Source organism: Podarcis cretensis (assembly GCF_951804945.1).
Source record: "Podarcis cretensis genome assembly, chromosome: 11".
Taxonomy (NCBI): Eukaryota; Metazoa; Chordata; class Lepidosauria; order Squamata; family Lacertidae; genus Podarcis; species Podarcis cretensis.
The window spans coordinates 65,871,265-65,891,021 of NC_137180.1; the positions used below are offsets into that span (position 1 = coordinate 65,871,265).

General features: G+C 48.2%; 1 protein-coding gene across 12 annotated transcripts in view; it reads left to right on the plus strand.

The window, feature by feature from the left end:
- UNC13B (unc-13 homolog B) overlaps positions 1 to 19,757 on the plus strand; it is a 159,603-nt gene that overhangs the window by 51,796 nt on the left and 88,050 nt on the right. For 8 of the 12 annotated variants that reach the window (XM_079994637.1, XM_079994627.1, XM_079994634.1 and 5 more), the window contains 3 exons: positions 367 to 9,186; positions 11,242 to 11,538; positions 11,995 to 12,085. In XM_079994637.1, the coding sequence (XP_079850763.1) occupies positions 367 to 9,186; positions 11,242 to 11,538; positions 11,995 to 12,085 (9,208 nt within the window). The remainder of the gene's footprint in view (positions 1 to 366; positions 9,187 to 11,241; positions 11,539 to 11,994; positions 12,086 to 19,757) is intronic. The other 4 variants (XM_079994638.1, XM_079994639.1, XM_079994628.1 and 1 more) reach the window with 1 other exon arrangement.

Consider the following 19,757-nt stretch of genomic DNA (forward strand, 5'->3'; position numbering starts at 1 on the left):
GGTAGCTGCTCATTGACATTTTTAATCCGCAATTCCTGTTCTTAACAGAAGCTTATAAATAACATACCATACATCACTTTATAGTATACATAACACTGGTATACATGTTTCGTGCTCTCCTACAACCCTACTATTTAGCTGCAGTAATAGTAAAAGAGAGATTCCTAACATTTCATGTTAATAAATGGATTCATTGTTATGATGTTTTAATATACTTTTTGCATGTGATTCACGATATCATTTGGTCTTTATGAAATGCTCCTTTGCAAGTTTTGTGTTTAAAGCTCTTTTTTCACCCCTCCTGCCCTTTCTTTTTTTTCTTTGCCCTTCTGTCCTTCTTATATTTCCCCCCTCCACACGTATCAGACCAGGATCTTTAGTTAGCAATGGGAAAGTCAGGATCATTCCATTTGATTACGAAGTTGGCCAAGAACAGGAAGAGTGTGAAGAGAACTATGAGGAATTAGGCAAACAGTTAATAGAAGATTTTTTAGAAAAAAGTCACAGGACTAGAAGTTCACAGGGACGAAGGAGCCCAAGGCTCTCAAAAAGGGAGAACTTTGGCCATCATGAAAGAGGAAGATACTCACGGAAGGCTTGCCCAGAATCAGGACATCCTGATGTTCCTTGCTATCCAGAGGAATATGACACAATAGACAGGAGAAGAAAGAAGAAGCTGAGATATAACAATTTTGAAGAATGTGAGCGAACTATACTGCAAAGCAGTAGTAACCGGAGATTTTCATCAGGCAGCATTAAAGCAAGAACTGAACATAACCTATATCCTGATTATGATGAAACTGAGAAATGGGGCAGCAGCCCCATTGAAAGTGAAGAACAGTTACCGGAATATCCAGTTCTGCGTCCATACAAGAATGGCCTTCTAGTCAAGAGTGGCAAGTTGTCCTCTAACCAACGCGCAAAGCATGACTCAGGATCAGTCCATTTTGATGGTGAAAATGAGATCCATTCAGAACAGCCAGCTCACTCTTTTGTGCCATTGGGTGCCCTTAAAGAGTTTGGCAGCTGTTCATCCAGCGTACTCCTGTACTCCCCAGTTTCTGATGATGATGATGAAATGGAAGAAATAGCAATACTTTCCCAAGCATGGCGTGAATCCAGTGTTCGCCATGTTGGAGACCTTACTGACACCCGTACTGGAAGTGCCATATCCCTGTTACCAAGGGACAAAAACTCACATAGGATGAGAGGAGGAAAGCACGGCTTTCTTAAGCAAGACTTGACCCTCTCTCCTGTTGAAGAGCCAACGGAAGAATACGTGGACACAATGGATGAACTGCAGTGCTTAGTTGAAACTGTGTCTGAATACTTAGCTGAAAAAGAGGAGGAGATTAGCAAATTCGAAACCCTTCCTGCGAGCAAAAACGCAAGCGATTGTGCCTCTCCCAAACTGGCCGGTGCTGATAAGTTGGCGGAGGAAAGTGCTCCTTTGGAACATGCAAAGCCAGCCGCTTCTGCTGCAGAGGAGAGTGAGGGCAGCAAAGGCATAACAGAGGCATTGCCAGACTTGTCTGGGGTGAAGAACACAGTCAGCTCCTTATTTAGTTCTTTCACCGAAAAAGTGGGCTCAGGAACAAAGCACTTAACAGCCTCAGTTGAAAAAATTGTATCTCCCACACCAGAGAAATCTGAAGCCCCTGGTCAACCTGAGGGAGGCCTCACAAGTCTGTTTTCAAGTAAGCCTAAGTCTGAGGGTGCCTCTCCAGAACTGAAAGCAGAAAACAAATCGGAGGCCAAGCTGTCCACGGCAGCTTCCCCTTCTGTGACCCAGAGTAGCCGTGAGCGAGAAGCCAGTGATGCCAAGGCCAACATCCCAGAAAAGACGGCAGGAGACGACAAGGCTCCTCCAAGTGTCCAGGATGCTTCAGCAAACTCTGCTCCACCCTCTTCTCTGGACCCCAGCTCAGTCGTGAACTCCGTCTTAGGCATGTTCAACCCTTTGAAAATCTTCTCCGAAAAGGAAGCACCGAAAAAAGAGACTGCAAAACAGGAGGAGGCTGGGAAGGTGGAAGCCACGCATGCCAGTGCTTCTGAAGCCAAGGCAAGTGGGAAGGCAGCTGAAGGCAACGCGACGAAACCCACCAACGTTGCGCCTCCCGAAACGAGCAAGAGCGAGGCAGAGGCGAGCGCAGGCAGCGGCCCCGTCTCCTCCATCTTTGGCAAGCTGTCGAGCTCCGTTAGTTCTTTCAGCTTGAAAGCCAGTTTTGAGAGCCTGGCTGTTCCCAAGCAGCCAAGTGGGCCGCAGAAGGCTTCTGATGTGCCGCTGCAGGCCACAAGTCAGCCAGATAAAGTTGTTAAAGAACACCCAGGCATGCCAAGAAATCCACAACCTGCAGGGAAAGTGCCAGAAAACAAGCCAAGTGAAGCCAAGAAGGAGACTGGTAACGCTCCGCCGTTGGAGCAGGGGGAACCATCTGAGAGCTTTTTCAGCCCACTTAAGAAATCCTTCAGCCAGTTGCTACTCCCTTCTTCTGCTACTGAAACTGTGCCAAAGGAGCCACCACCGGGCTTGGGGAAAAGTCACCGTTCTGAAGATGATGTCAGGAAAACAAGCTCCGCAAACAGCGAACCCAACTTCCCTTTCACCAGTAAGCTCCAGATTCCCTTTTTGAGCGGTTTTGGCTTTTCAGACAAACCACCGCAGGACAACAAAGAGAAGCCAGGAATTTTCACTTCCTTCTTGAAAGCTGCTTCTGTGGAAAACCTGACAGCTTCAAAAGATCAAACTGCCCCACCAAGTTTTAGTGGCAAGCCACCAAATGCTGAAGAGGGTCACAAAAGCAGCAATGCAGAAGCTGCCAAAATGGAGTCGTTAAAGTCTCAGGCAGTTCCCGAGGCACCGCAGAGAAAAGAGGAGCCGATGAGGAAGAAAGAAACCAGTAAAGGAGATGATCTGGGTGCACCAAAACGTGGAGATAAAGACCAGGGTGCCTCAGACACTTCAAAAATTGCACACATGGATCATGATGCCAAACGCATGGGGGCTCTGGACCACAAAGATTCCAAATGCAGGGGGGAGCTGGCAGCCCCCACAAAAGAACCTGACTTAAATGCTACAGCAGGAAAGCCAGTGCTTCCTGGTGGAATCCGAGAGGACCAGGTAATGGATGATACTCAGAAGAAGGCCCCACAGCCAGGGCAGGGGTTGCTCTCGGGCCTCTTCCGGCGGGCGTCTTCAGACCACATAACCCACACGGAAGAGTCCAATGCTAAAAATGAAACAGACAGCCAGAAGAGCAGATCAGCTGGCTTACTTTCTGGATTATTTAGGTTTGCTTCAAGTGAAAACCTGACCGAAACTATGCCAGATAAGGCAAAATCAGGCTCTCTGGGCATAATGAAAATTTTTGAGAGGAGCGAAGAGACTAGTTCTGGTGACAAGTCCGTTGGCTCACATGTGACTCCTGGTCCCCAAGAAAGCACTGGGGGGAAACAGGAGACGGGCAGCTTCATAAAGAACTTCATGCAGAGGCCAAAAGAAAAAGCGGAGGAGGCAGTGACCGAGACTGCGAAGGCGAATGGTCATTTGCCTCACCCAGAACTGAGCAAAATGGACAGCGGACATGGTCCCGTCTCTTGGCAACCCCCCTCTCAGAATGCTTTAAGCTCACAGCCAAAGATACAAGACTTATCGGGGCAGCCAACTCTCTACAGACAACCTACGGATTCCAATATTTATCAAGCAGTTCTCAACGAAAGGTCAAATGCATTTCTCAATTCCTCTTTGCGGAATGCTAAATGGTATGGCCACTCGGAGCAGCCTCTTGCTCTTGAGGAAACCAGGAGCCACTCTAGCCTTGACTGGGAATATGATACAGGAGCATTTTCTCTCAATGGCCACCAGGTGTCCTTGCCCGTTTACTACGTCTTGCAGCAGAATTCTGTCCCACTGGCTGAGTTTCTGGAATGGCCAGACTCCAGTGATGCCGTAGTGAACTTGTGTAAAAAAGATGACAATGCCAATGTCGTGGATTGGAGGTCAAATGCCAGTTTTGATGCCCTGAGCATAGATTTCAGTGTCATGTCACACGAATCGTTTGATCAGTTAGACTTACAAGATTTAGGTCTAGAAGAAACTGAAATGTGGGCAACACATTCTCTGAATGGAAACTTTCCTCCATTTGATGACTGCAGCTATGTTTTGGAAGAGATGCCCATGGACTTAAGCTATTCGTCGGCATGTGATGGCAATATGTGGGCCTTAATTGATCAGGAGTGCTTGAGCTTGGAAGGCAGTTTTGTCTATTCATCTTATAGCCAGGAGTACCAGGACTGGCTGATGCTGCTTGAGAAGGGCGTGTGGTGGCCATCGGAAGATGGCGATTGTGGATATTACATGTACAGGGACGGTCAGTTTGTTTATTCTCTGCTCACCGACCCCACTGGGCAGTATGTCTACATTTGCACTCCTGACACTTACACCTACCCAGACTACTGGGATTATAATTATCCGCAGAGCATTTTGCAGAGCACTGTCTTGGAAGATGACATGATTGCCGTTTGCGGTTTCAAAGTGCCTCTTGGTAATGAAGACGAGTTATTCTGGTTTGCTGAAGAGGAGCAATTGGATAATTACTCTGTAAACAAACCACTTGATTTGTCTGTAGCTCTGCAGAGAAGTGATCAACTTATGAACATGAATTTAGAGACCTTTTCGCAGATGTTTGAGGAGTCCATTTATTACCAGAGAGAGCAGCCTTTAGACTTTTCAGGGTACAAACTTCAAAAACTCAAAGTAGACTTTAGGCCTGAGAATGACATGGAGTGGCGCTCAGAAGAGCCTCCCCTGACCCTTGACCTTAGAGTTCACTCCAGGGTGGCTTCCAGTGGGAGGCTAAAAGATGATGCTCTGCCCAAACATCTGGACAGGACCCCTGCTGTGGCAGTTTCTGAAAGTGCACAGGCAAGACGGTTTGGTTTCCATATATTCCAGTCTTCTGCCAAGCCTGAGCCTTCATCGGCGTCTCAAAGTGTTACAGAAGTCAAAACCACCGAAGAAGATAAAAAGCCACCTCTGAATAAAGTTGCATCTTTATTCTCTGCTTTGGGTGGCCTGATGGGTAAGGGTTTGGAAACGCATGAGACAGTGGAAGATGCGGCTGTGAAGAAAGAAGAACCGGTGGTGTTGGGACACAAAAACGATGCTCTTCCAACTATGCCACCCAGGAAAACAGGAGAGGATATGCAAAACCAGCAGCACACTGAGCATGAACAAGAGAGAAAAGAGAGAGGCAGATTAGTTAAGTCTGTTAGGGATGAAAAGCCAATGATTTCTCAGAAAAAGCCTCAGCTGGTGAGGTCTTCCTCTCAGCTAAGCCAGCGTCCCGTGGATAGCAAGACCAGTCAGCTGGATAAAAGTGTTAAGCCTGCTCCCCTCCCAAGTCAACCAAAGCCCAAAGTGGGTGAGGATGAACCCAAGAAAACCCAGCCAGCCCCCAGCCAAGCGCCCACGGAGGCTGAGGGCACGTTGTTTAAAAGTGCTCTCAAGATTCTCAGCCTGGGAGAAGACTCCTCCACAACTGCAGCACCCAATAAAAGTCAAGGCCCCGGGTTCTTTGATTTCTTTAAAACGCAGGTCAACAAAGCCCCACAGCCACCGCCAGCACCCCAAACAAATCTGACGAAAAATGAAGCTGAGAAGAAAATGCCTCAGGAGAAAGTGGAGCCCCCAGGCATTTCATCATTCTTTGGTTCCATAGGGGATCTTTTCAAAGTCGATGCAGCCCCTGCCCCACCAAGTGCTGCTGCTCCACCAAAGAGTGGAACCCACACCTCCCTGAAACCGAATGACAACGCGGACCAGCGTAGCAGAGAGCCAAGTAAGAGCAGCACTCCTGCTCCTCAAATCCCCGTGGAGCAGGCTCGTGGGGAAGCTGCCCAGAAGGCCGCAGTCCCTAAGGAAGAACAGCATGGCAAAGTAGGCAAGGAAGCTGCTCCAGTGAAGAAGGAGGACATCCCCACCGCTGGGAATGCAGAACCCAAGCCTCCCATGCAGGCAGGACCTCGAATGGACCAAGCAAATCGCTCTCCAGGGCAGCATGGCCATGGGCCAGCTGTTGCGCCGGGACCGCAAGGCCATGCAGGAGCCATACCTGGTAAAACTCAGCCAGGAAAAGCCAGTCAGCCACCCAGGGAGTCTGGGTTTAGCCTGCCTTTTGGCTTGTCACAGGCAGCACCTTCGAAGCCTCCGCAGGCCCCGCAGCCGGCTGGCAAGAGCATCTTCTCCTCCTTCTTCGGTGCCCCAGAGAAAGCCCCTGCCCCAGCTCCAGGAGCTCCTAATGCCAAGCCCCCGGAAGCAGAGGGTCTGTTCAAGATGCCTTCTTTCTTTTCCGGAGGGCCCACCGCAAAGAAGAACGTGCCTCAGAGCAGCTCCAGCTTCAGCTTTTTCAACCTGACCTCCTTCCTGGATGACAAACCACCGGCAGCTTTTCCTGACAAGGGGAATATTGCAAAGCCACCTCAGCAGCAAGCCAGCAACCTGGGAAGGCCGCCTCAACAGCAAGCAGACGCAAAGCCATCTATGAAGCAGTGTGTTTCTGTTGACTCTGGCATTGGACTTGCCAGACAGCAGGGCTTGAAGGATAAAGAGGCAGCGGCGGGTGTTATAGAAGCAGTACTTGGAAAGCAAGAGGCTGTTGGCCTGGAGCACAAGGCAAGTGAGTTAAAAACTCCTGAGGCTGAGCATGCTGCGGCAAGTGCTTCAGAAGTGGAAAATGAGGTAGAGGTACCTTTTGTGGCCAGTAAACCTCCTGATGATGGTACAGATAGAGAAGACCACTCAGTCTATCCTGATCCTGGCTCTCAGGTCCCTACGCTGCAGGAAGACATTGCGCCTTCCCTTCCGGAGATTCCACAACCAGAGGAGCAGCTGCAAGACAATGCAGAAAAGAGTGGTGGTATTGTGGTGTCCTCTGAGAAGGAATTTGTTCCTTTAGTTGGGAACGAGACTTTTGAAAAGGCAGAGCCCGGTCCAGTTTGTGATGAGACCTCTGTGGCTCTTGAGCCATCTCCTGCTCCTGGAGACCTTTCACGGGAGGTTGTACCTGAAGAAAAACCAAGCGCCCCTGAAGTCAAGCCCCCGGAGCCCAAGCAACCTGATAGGACCCCAAATACTGCAGGAGAGCAGCAGGCTCAGGGCCAGAGGCCTCTCCCTCAAATGGCAGCAGCAACACCTAACCTGCAGGAGAAACCTAAAGAACCTGAGGCTGACAAATCAGTTCTAGATTCCTCAGTTGAAATGTTTTCCAGCTTCATGACGAAGATGAAACCAACCAAAACATTATCTGGCTTCTTTTCCCAGCCTCAGACTCCAGCAGCTCCTAGTGCCCAAAAGAAGAGCACTTCGTTTTTCGGCCTTTCCTCCCTGCCCACTGGGCCTCCTCCAGCATTTACAAGTGATCTCTTTGGCATTTTTAAAGGAGCAACAGATGAGACCCTTTCAAAGTCTGCAGGGAAGACCGCAGGCACTTCAAAACCCCAGGAAATGAGCCCCAGGGCAAAGGAGGCTGTGGGCCCACTTCCTGGCAAAGGTCTCGCAAAACAAGATAAAGCCTCTAGGGATGAACTTTTAGGGACAAATGCCGGCAGCGTTTTGAAACAACCGGACCAAACCTCTAGGGCTGAACCTACAGAGAAAGAAGCTAGCAGTGACTTGAAACAAGATGCCCCTTCTGCTTTAGCAGATGAGAGTTTGGGAAACGAATGTAGAGCAGTATTGGAAGCTGAAAGCAGTGGAAGACCTGAACATGGTCTGGAACCCTCCCTTAATGCTTCAGAAACTTTAGACTCAAGTAGGGATCAGGGCCCTGAAGTGGTACAGCTGGACACAAACTTACTGGCATCTGATGAAGCAGGGAAGGCTGCCCCGTGTAGTCAAGAGGGACATGATGCAGTTGAGACGGTGGTGCTGCAGGAGAAGAGTGAAGTGCCTGTGGAGCCCTTAGAAAATGATGCTGTTCCTGCTGTTGAAGAGCAAGTGAGCCCGGCAGGAGAAACAGACGTTGGCCAAATGGATTTGGACAGTACACATGAGCTGGAACCCAAGGTTGGTGAGGAAGATGAACACCTGAAACTGCCAGAACTGACGGATACTTCACTAACCACTGAAGAAGTAACTATAAAGAATGAGGCAGATGCTGATATTTGCCCACCAGACACGTTTGAGACGCTGGAGATGGAACCCAAAGCTGCTGCAGATGAGGCCCATGACTTGCCCCATCAGGATATAGAAAAGGTCCCTGAAATAAAATCTGATCTTCCTCCTGAGCAGAAAGAGCCTCTAACCACCAGCGAAGCAGCCCCAGAAGCTGCTCCCTTGAAAAGCAGTTTGGCTGGTAAGAGCAAGCCAGCCAGTGCTCCTACAGAGGCCAGCAGCACCAAGCCCATGTTTGAAATTCCAAGCATGCCCACTTTGCCCAAATTCGGCTTCATGTCTTCTGCAGACAGCAGCAAGCCATTTGGCTCCTTCTTCTCTGCACAGCCGCCTTCGGCAAGCAAGCCTGCGCCTGAGCCAGGCCTCGTGTCCAGCTTCAACAAGTTTTCCTCAAGTCTGTTTGGTGGAGGAAGTGATGAGAAAGCAGGTAAAGTAGAGGGCACTCCGGGTGCTGTGTTTGGAAAGAAGCTGGACTTCTCATTTCCGTGGCAGAAAGATGCCAAGGAGGCAAGTCTCAAGAAGGAACCAGATGTGCCAACACCAAAAGCTTCCTCCAAACAGGAGGTGGCCCCAATTGCTTCATCCAAACTAGATTTGAAGGCACCAGAAGCTGTCTTGAAAGCCGAGGAACAAGCAGTGGATGTGACCGGGGCTGATGGGAGCCCAAACCTCTCTGCCTCTGACCAGCCAGCTGACAGTGCTGCTGATTCAGACCTTTCTTCTAAGCAGCCTGACAGCAAGAGCAACGAATGCTTCGATGGTCCCACACCTGACATTCCGGTTGCGCCCAACAAGGAGCTGGAGCTTGAGGCCTCCAGAGAAATGGAAGATGAGCCAAGCACCATTTCCAGTGAGCCTCCTGGGCTCCCTTTGGAGGAACCAGCAGAAGGCGCCACACCGGTTCTGGATGAAGTAGAGCAGAAGGAAAGTGTCCCTTGTCCAGAAACGGAAACACTTGCTACTGGACTGCAGCCAGCGGAGCAGAGTAGCCCTGAGCCACTCAGGAAGAAAAGGCCAGTAGCCAAAACGGCATGATAAATGGTGCCAACTTGTGAGCCATTTATAATGCAAGTGCCGTAACAGTAGATGCCTGACCTCGTAGATCAGACTCCTCCTCTAGGCTGTGTTTGGCATCAGTAGTACCCAGTGGTAGGTAGAGTTGTGAACGCTAGTTGCTAGACTGCCCACCCAGAGCCCTTCCTGCCCTTCTCAACTTCTGGTTTCCTTTGTTCCAAAAGGCTGCCATGACTCTTCTCCTTTGCTCTCCCTTTGTGCTGTGTCCTTGTGAGTGAGCTGCTTTGAGTATTAGTTTCATTAACCTTCCATAGCCTAATTGTGTGCGTGAGAAAACAACTTGCACCTCTAGATGACATGGTGGGAGGGAGGAAATCGGGGGCTCTCTTGGTTTGCAGAAAGCTTAGTTGGACAACATACCAGGCATTCACATTTTAAGGTGGGAGAGAGACCCAGATGGCAGCAAAAGCTGTTTCAGCATAACCTGCAGCATAACTTTTCTACACCCAGAAGGGGATTCCCATGAAACATCAGATAAAAGCTTTCTGACAGTGGCAGCTGTTGAACAGACTCCCTGGGGAGTTGGTGGACTCTCCTTTCTTGGAGAGGTTGCCTGGCCATCTGTCATGGATTCTTGAGCTGTGATTCCTGCATTTAGGGGGTTGGGCCGGATGACCCCTGGAGTCCCTTCCAACTCTGCCATGCTAAGATTCTGTGATTAAAACTTCCTCCCTCCCACCAGGAGGAGTTAAACATGGCCGTGGACTATTAAAGGTACGAATGCAGAAACATCCAGTTCTTGCTGCTCGGAAGCTGTTACTGCCCAGCTAACATGATTCAATTTTTCTCTACTTTTATCAGCTGTATTCAGCGGCATTAGCTGGATGTGCTTTTCTGTGTTAGGCTGCAGGCATCTGGAGCCAATGAGGAGCTTCTTGGTGCCCCCATCAGGTCTCCAAACAAGCTGATAACTGGTTTTCTGGTTTACCATATCTCAAAAACATGCTTAATTGTTCCATATTGAAGAGAACTGCAGTGATTTCATGTTACAGCTATCAGTATATTAGTGACTCTTGCTCCCTGTTTACCCCTGTCCGGGGGATGATTGGGGCTGGTGTTCTTGCTGCCCCTCCCTAGTTACAGAACTGCTTGTCACTAAAATCATTGCTAAATCTGCACTCCTCACCCGCCATCTCTAGACAATTGGCCCAGCAGGGATCCTGCTTCAAGCATTTCCCTTTCTGCCCAGCCTGTTTTCCAAGGAATAGATGGGATTTTTGCAGTGTAGCTGCCTTGGGTCCTCTTGCAGATGTCTCTGCCTATGTGGGCTGCCAAAAGCCAGGCGGCACTTAAATAGCGGCCCAGAAGCATTTGTGCCCCTTCCCTCTTAGAATTCCACAATGGAGAGAGAGCGTGTGGGTGTCTTGTTGAATTAACAGCTCCTGGTGCAGTAACTCCAACCTTATAATAATCAGTCACTCCCAAGCAGCAACAGCAATGGGCCCATGTTGTGCTGGAAGACAGGGCTGATTTTTCTAAACGGCAGCTACAACAGGATCCATTCTCAGCCGCTGGAGAAACTTAAGATTGTGTTAATGAAATGGGAGTGAAGATGAAACCCTCATGTCCCAGAATCCAAGTTCAGTTGACATGCTGGGGGCAAACGTTGTAAGAAGGTGTTGCGCTTAGCAGCTTAGAGGTTCAATATGCACAAAACTTTTGCTGCCATTCTTAATTTTCCTGTGGCCTGTAAACAATTTATAGGATGTGCAGCAGATGATGCTATCTGTTTCTGATTGATATATCAATAGGGTCCAGAGGCTTAGGCCCAGCACAAAAATTGCAAACACAAATTTGGAAGTGGCGGGTGACTGAGAACAGTGGCTGCAATGTGCAAGAGACATTTTGCTTGGCTAGAGTTTCCATTTGATGCTTTGGCCTGGTGTAGTTAGGATTTGCGCTCTCTCTCTCTCTCTCTCTCTCTCTCTGCATGCATTCTGCTGTTTCCTGGTTGCCAAGACCTTTTGACTTACTAATGCTTTGCTCTCTCACAGTCCTGCCAGCAGTAGTAAGTTTGGTTCCTCCTGTAACATCAGTCAGGGAAGCTCTCAGCTGAGCGAGCTGGACCAATATCACGGGAGTGTGCCCTGCTCCGAACACGAGGACGAGCTCACAGAAGGGGTGCCTGCTGCTCCTCCTCCTCATTCAACAGAGGGCCCTGCGCCATCTAGTGAGCAGCATGAGCCCCAGGAATTGCACAGGGAAGGAGAGGGGAAGGTGAAAGAGCATGCCGCACCTCAACTACCTCCTGAAGTGGACGAGCCCAAAGAAGCCACAAAGACACCGGGCAGGTAGGTGGTGCACGTTGGCGATGGATTCCTTGGAGTTGAACTTGAGGCCACTCTTCTGGTTGATCTTGGGAGAGACAAACAGGCTATGGGTGTAGTGCCATAGCTGGTTTTGAGTAGTCCACTGGTGTCTAGGGTCAGAAAGGGTGGGACAAACGTCGTTAAATAAATATAATTAATCCTCCTCTTCATCATCATCATCATCATTTTACACCCATCTAGTGACTAATGGGGTGCATTCCTTACAGGGTTCTCTACCACAGTCCCTGTTGGCCACACTTTCTGTTCTTACCATGCCATTCTCTGTCTTTTGCTGGTCATCCCAGGTCTCTTGGAGCCAACTGTTCTCAGCATTTGTTCCCACCATTACAATAAATGGTTCTTTTCATGTGTTAAGTTTCATGAGACTGCTCTTGAATTTCCAGTGTTCATTTTTCCCTCGTTTTTCTTTTTTGCAAGTCACCTTGATGAAAACGAACTTCTCCTGCTTCCCGCTGCAAGAGCCCGCTGGATCCGAGCCATTAATAAAGTGCGGCTTCAGTTTGAAGAGGTAGGGTCCATGAAATGTCCCTTCCCCCATTCTTCCACCTGTGTCTGCCCTTGTAAACCTTGCCGTGACTTTTGTCTGAAGGTTGCTTTGCTGAAGGTTGCCGTTCTGGGGCAACTGCACAAATGGTGCATGTGCCCCTCTGGTACCAACAACTTGCTGAAGTTGACCGTGGTGGGCTTAATTTGTTGACCCCATGGCAGAGGGGTGCAGAACTTATGCACCACCAGATTTTGTTGGGCTCTTTCCTCAGCCCCAACAGCCAACAGGGCTGGGATTGGGGCGAAGTTGGAGCTCAGTGACATCTTGGGGCACCAAGTTGGCTACCTGTGTTGTGTAGAAGAACCAGGATTATTTATGGAAGTGTTGTGTTGACATCACTGTTCCGCTGTGTCTGTAGTTTGTCTTCTGAGGCCCTTCTCTATGTTCCCTTTCCCCAAAAGGTTCGGAGGGTGACAACACAAGAAAGGGCCTTTTTAGTCGTGGGTCCCCGTTTGTGGAATGCTCTCCCCAGATGCTTTCCCAACCCGTTGTGGGTGTGTGGGAGAGGAGGAGACCCTTCCATGAACTACTGTGCTGCTCCTGGCCGCCTCCTGATTTCACTCCAGAGAGCACCCAGAAGCCGAGTGTTGTCTGAACAGGCCGGAGCAGAGAGTGGCAGCAGGTTCCCTCTCTGCGCCATTTTGTTGTTGACATGTGCCACTTGCATGCTGCCCTGGCCAGCGGAAGGCCATTGATGTGCCCCGGATCAAAATAGGCTCATGTTTGCAACCTTGTCGTTTTAGATGGATCAGAATTTACACAATGTCACCGGGCTCTTCCGAGAGTGGGCTTAGCATTGCAACTGTGTTGTTGAGGTATCACAAAAGGGTCCTTAGCAGCAATGATATTTTTCATAGAAAGGGGAAATCTGAGCTTAAAGTGGGGAAATACAGGGTGGTAGTTTTAGGGAATTCTGCAAAATAAGAGCATGCAAAAGAAGCACCTAGTCCACAAAGAGCACCTATCTGACACTGGTGCCAGGTTTTCTTAGCAGTTTCTCACGCAGGGCAGAAACTGTGTTTTGCTACACCGAGTATCAAAACACTTTTGTAATTCTTAAGCAAGTCAGAAGCCTGTTGAGTTGAATTAAAAGATCCTGACGGGTGTAAGAAATGTGAGATATTTTCAAAAAGCCGTCAACCCAAGAGCTTTAACAGAACAACCCGGCGAGTTTGTCTTCTGAAAAATGCTGCTTTGAATCATTTAGTGAATTGTTATGAAAAGTAAAACTCTCAAGAGCACTGGAGGCTTCTGCGCACAAAGAGAATTGGTGGTGTGTGAACGACAAGCGGCTCCTGATGGCTGCAAGCAGACCCCTCGTGCCTTCACGTGCCTCCCTCCGTCTGCTTTCTTGTGGGGCAGAGAAACTGGCAGGATGCGCCGTGGAAAGCTTTTGCGAGATGCTGCACTGGCGTCTCTCCAGAAGCACCAAGGTTTTCTCTTGATGCGTCTCCTGGGAGCGGGAGATAGGAGTGGCGTACAAACTTGTCTGCTGTGAGCAGGAAGGTTCCTTGCGCGCCGGTCAAGATTGGTACATTAACTCTTTTTCATTATTCTGGCTTGTGCTTGTGTTGTGTTTCACTGTTCACGGAAGAGAGTTGTATTCAGTAGCAGCAACAATAAGTTGGGTATCCCCCTTTGCATCTTCTATAACCTTTTTTGGAAACTCTTATAGTTGCAATACTCATCCTCAATTGCACCCATTGCAGAGCTGTTCAGGATAGCAAACTATCGTCCCAACTGGAATTTGGTTCCAGTGGAAATAGCATGTTTCAATAATGGACCTGGTGGAGTAGGCTCCATTCCTGAAATCGTTTGACCCAAACTGGAGCCTGGCAATTCAGTCATGCCCTCACACATGTGTGCGACCCACATGGTCTGAGTCATCAGGCAAATCAAAGGTTTGGAACGTGGATGCCTTCTTTTGCTTTGGGCAGAGTCTGACTCCCCTGTGTGGCCCTTGGGCCATGGGACACTCTTGAAATGCAAAGGTGCACACTGGTTAAAGGGTGAATTTTCCACATTTTGGGGTTCTCCTCTGTTGCAAATGAACCTTAACCAGTCCTGGGTCAAATCGGGACTTGAAAGCTGTCAACGTTTGGCTGAAATCTTAATCCTTTCACACCAGATACGCTTGGAGTTCAGGCAAGCAAGCCAGACTGAATTTGGCTCTGCTGCGTTTGTCAGCAGCTGGTACCGCAGCTGTTGTGTGTGGAAAGCAAAACGGAGAAGGAGAGCCTTGTGTGTCTTGTAGATTTAAGTACTATGAAGTGAAAGACTGGTCAGAGACACTGTTGCAGGTTCCTGTGCGGGGCTACTGGTGTGGAAACTTTACATCTAGAGTGCAAAATAACAAATATGTTTCACGTAGTGTAGAAAAGTCTATACATATGTAGTATTATTCTAAAAGTGTTATGTGGCATATACTTTTGACTTCCCTTTAAAAAAACTGTTTACATTTCCATATGAGATTATAGTCCTTTTTGTGTGTTTACATGCATTAACTCCTGGCGTAGTAGCTTGAATATTAGCAAAGTCTGCATGTTGTCCTTAATAAACTTTTCAACACTTATATCCAGGTTGATGAATATTCATAGGGCTTTCTGGGTAAATTGAAAGTGAATCCATCTGGAATGAGAGTCAGGAGAGAATTATATGTCAATAGCCAGGCTTATTAAAGTGATACAAATGAATTGCGTCTTACCTTCTTGTTGCTGGCAAAGGAGGACCGTTTTGGAGATCCTTGTACTGTTACGTGGAAGTAGCAATGGGTATTCTCTGAGGAACTGATGGGGATCTTCTGATGTGGATTGCAGTGAGGGGCCAGATCACATTTTACTAGAAGTTGCAGAAGGGGAGCTGCGAGTGCCTCACTGGATTTGCTTTAGCATGCAGAACAACCCAAGGCAGAGGGCGCCTCCTCTAGAAACCCTCCCGTCTTGGCAGACAAGATAAACATACACATACTGGTTCTTTGTTAGTTTTCCTTCTTGTGGTTTTTTTTTGCGGTTTTATAAAATACAGCCCGTTTAAGTTTCACATTCTTTGCTATGGGGCTGTGGACTGTGCTGCCTGTTTCACGATACCAGACTTCTACTGAGTCAAAAGGTTCATGCAACAAAGAGCCTTGTTCTTACGAGCACTCAAATGTGAAATTGCTGATCTCTTAACAGAAACGTGGAACTTGTCCCTAAGACCCCAAGGACTGGAACATGTCCAATGTGACACAAATATGTTTAAAAGGGATTCAGGCGTGGGGGGGGCCCCCTGGAAATTACAGGTCGCTTAGCTTAACATCTGTCCTGGGAAAACAGGTGAAAAATATTGTCAAATAAAAATAACCAAGCATATAGAAGAAGAAGCCTTTGCTGAAGCAGAGTCTCACTAACCTATTTAGAGTTCTTTGAGAGTTTAAGCAGGCATATAGATAGAGGTGTTCTGGCTGACATTGTGTTCTTGGACTTTCAAAAAGCTTTTGGCAAAGTACCTTGCCAGAGACTCTCCAGTATGCTTAGCAGTCGTGATATAAGCAGAGAGGTCCTCTTGTGGACCAGGAATTGGTTCAGTAACAAGAGGCAGAGTGTAGAAATAAATGAGCAGTTCTGCTGGAGGGAAGGAAGGAAGGAAGGGAGTCTTCCAGGGACCTGTGCTTTTAAACTTGTTCATAAATGATCTAGAGCAGCCTTTCTCAACCTGTGGGTCACCAGATGTTGTTGAAGTACAACTCCCATCACCCCTAGCTAGCAAGGCCAGAGTTCAGGGATGATGGGAATTTTAGTCCAGCAACATCTGGGGACCCACAGGTTGAGAACCGCTGATCTAGAGCATGGGTGGGCAACCTAAGGCCTGGGGGCTGGATCCGGCCCAATCGCCTTCTAAATCCGGCCCTCGGACGGTCCAGGAATCAGTGTGTTTTTACATGAGTAGAATGTGTGCTTTTATTTAAAATGCATCTCTGGGTTATTTGTGGGGCATAGGAATTCGTTTTTTGTTTTCAAATTATAGTCCGGCCCTCCACAAGGTCTGGGCGACAGTGGACTGGCCCCCTGCTGAAAAAGTTTGCTGACCCCTGATCTAGAGTTAGGGTTGTGGCCAAGTTTGCTGCTGATTCTAAGTCGTTTAGGTTGCTCAAACAAAAAACGGATTCTGAGGAGCCCAAAAAGAACCTCTGCATACTGAGTGAATGGGTCATAAAATGGCAGTTGAGAGGAATTGAAAATAAAACTTACCAACATCATACTCCTGTTTTATACATCTGTGGGGTGTCTTCTTTTGGAATGCTTTGTACAGTTCTGGTCACCTTGCCTGAAAAAACGATGCTGTACAGTTGGAAAAGGCTCAGAAAAGGGCAGCCTTTTAAATGATGATTAAATGATGCCTGACATGGAGACAGTGAATAGAGGAAAGATTTTCTCCCTCTCTCATAACCCTGGAACTTGTGGGCATCCAGCATAGCTACATCTTGGAGTATTCGGGACAGAGAGAAAGAAAGCGCTTCTCCAGCCTTCCCCTGAGTTGGGGCCATCCAGGTGTTTTCACTACAACTCCCATCAAACCGTCCCCATGGAGCTGCATGGATGGGAGTTGTAGTTCAAAACTTCCAGAGGGCACCAGGTTGGGGAAGGTTGCTGCAGAGGTTTTGTCCAGTCAGATACTTTATGAAGCTCCAGGTGCTTCCTGGGCTGTGGATTTCCAGCCAGTGGTCTAACAGGTCCATTTGCAAGTGGAATGAATCTGTGTTCTGTTTCCATAGGAAAATGCAGCTTGGATGTGTTCCTTCACTGGATGAGCCAGTCGGTGTTGGGGAAAATTGGACTGTGACCCCATTTTTTAAGGAGTTTGTTTAAGATGTGCTTTTACACAGCAGCAGGGCCAACCCTCCTTCAGTCAACTGTAATGGGAGTTGCTGGTTATACTTAGTGACTGTAGTAGTGAATGCACAAATGCCAGAAAGCATCCTGACTTCCCTTTGCAACTCACTGGTCTGAAAATAATAGCACACCAAATCAAAGAGCCCAAAGAGGCACCCAAGAATGTTTTGCATTTTGACCATTCTGGGAAGGTTGACCTGCTAGCAGGTTGCCCAGGGGGATGAACCTGCTGCTTGATGTGTTTTTAAATCAGTCCATCACCTTCAGGAGCAAAGGAGACGGCCGTATGTATAGTGAGTCAGAGCAGTGACCCATCATCAGTGTCTGCTTTGATTTGGCCAGGCCTCTCTGGGATTTCAGGCAGAGAGAGGTCTCACCCAGCCCTGTCTGGAGATGCCAGGCATTGAACCTGGAACCTTCCGCAGGCACAGCGGACGCCCGACCACTGAGCTATAGCCCTCCCCCCCCCCCAGCACAGGAGCAGGCAGGTGCACAGGTAAGTTGCAGCTCCTTTTTCAGACATGGTCAGCTTAGGATGCGGATGCATTTTTTCTTTCCTTATTCTCTTTGCCTCGTTTTTGAAAAGTGTCCAATAATCTCATAAACGGGGCTCATCTGTCATGGCCCTATGGTTTAGTATGCTTTTTTGGTGGTGTTTTGGAGACCCATTATGATGTATCAATGGGCATTTTTGTGGTCAGGGGTGCCATCTGGACGACCCGTTTGGAGTGGAGGCAGAACGCAGGAGTTGTGGGCACTTTGGGAAACATCAGCGGCTGCTTTTCTGTTTAAATAACGAGCGAGGGCTGTCATTAGGACACAGAAGTCCTTCCCAAGCAGAAGGGATACTGAATGTTAAGCCAAAGCAAATATGTGAAACAGAATTCTGGGGAATAAATTATGCAGATGAAGTCCAAACCGTTTGTGCACAGGAAGCATTTGCTTTTGGGAGAAAGAAAGCCCTGCAAACATAGTCTTCTCCCATTTGGAATCATCTGGGAATATCCCTCTTTTGAGCCCCACAGAAATAAACAGGAGATGCGCAGGGCACAGTTTTTCTATTATTTATCTGTCTAGCAAATGAGGTTAAGTGGACAGGGCACCCCAGGAAATATGTCAAAGCTGGTAATGTCCAGAAAGAGCAAATTGTCAGAGCTGTTGAGAGGTGCAAAGGTGGCACCTTAATAAGAGCATCAGGAGATGAGACCACGGGGGCCCCATCTAGTCTGAGAAGCCCAAGAGGATCCTCCAGCAGCTGGGGTTCAGAGGCGCCTGGATGGCACTAAAGGGCTTGGGAGATGTTGTGCAGTCCCCCAGCAACAAAAATGTTCCAGGAGCTGCATATTGAAGGGGTTAAATTTAAATCAGTGCTAAAATGCCAGCAGTAACCCTGGGTTTCCAAATGCACGAAGGGGTGAAGCTCCTGCAGTTACCATCTGTTGGCTGGGAGACCCATTGGCAGAAATGAAATCAAGAGAGCAGGCTCGAGAGCTTGACCCGCCTAATCCTTCTGCTGCAAACACTGGCTGGCTGCTGCCTTTGGGGCTAACGGGTTTCCGTTGCTTGGCTTCGCCCCATCCTTCAGCCTTGCCTTCTTCTCAGGTGGGGCTTCACAGCCGTTTCTTCAAACAGAGCTTATCCTCGCCCTGGGCTTTTGAGAGCTATCTCGTCTCAGCAGCTTTAATTGGAGGGTCCTGCTTTTTGTGGCGGGTGCAGTGGAGAGATTTTAAGCGTGTGTCCAAAGTAGCATTGTTGTGTCAGTTCTGGTTCAGTGCAGTGGGAAGCTCCCTTCTTGCAATGAGGGGCAGTTTGTAAGGACCAACAGCAGAGGGTATCTTCTCTGCAGCAAATACAGCCTTGCTGCTGTGGGCTGACTATGGATGTGTTTGGAGGGGCGATGGGTCAGTTTACAGCAGGGGTGCCCCTCCCGGCCCTCCAGACCACATTGGACTCCCAACTCCCACCATCCCTGCTCATTGGCCATGCTGGATACTGGAGCTGGTAAGAGCTGGAAGTCCAACAACATCTGGAGGACCACAGGTGTTCCCCATCTGTGGCTTAAAGGGAAGTGTGGTGCACATGATAGGAGGCGGCAGGTGTTGCTTTTTGCTCTTCAGGAGGATTGCAAAATGTTTACATTGATTGCATATATGACATTCCTCATAGAACGAATTGTCTTAACAGTTGTGCGAAGGTTAGAACAATAAAACCCCATACTGGGATTAAAAATCACAACGAAAGGAATCTCTGGAACAGGAATAACAATAACTTCTGGCTTATAGGGCAGTATATAAATTCAATTGTTATTATTACAATAATTATTCTAACTTTGTCAGTACCACCAGCTTGCGCATCCAAGACTTTCTCCCAGGAAAAGAGCTGAGAATATCCTGAGGTCACCCTCTCTCAGTCAAGGAATCACCGAGACACAGTTTTGGGCCATGTTCTCCTGCTCATTTGCCCTCTTATCTATTCCTTTTGTGAATTGCTTCTCATTACATATCTTGAATCGATTTCACAGTAAAATCGTCAACAATAAAAACAATTGTATATATGCAAACTATCCTGTACATGCAGTTTAAAACAGCTGCATATACAAAAACAATTTCTAATAGAGACACAGACTGGGACAAGCTGACTTATATTCACTGGAAAGGTTCTTTGTGTGCGTTTTCAGCGAGAGGCAGCCTACCAGGGAGGAGGCGCAGGAGATGTTCCTGTTGTCATTCAAGCTAAGATACAGAGCTAGCCGTGTTAGTGGA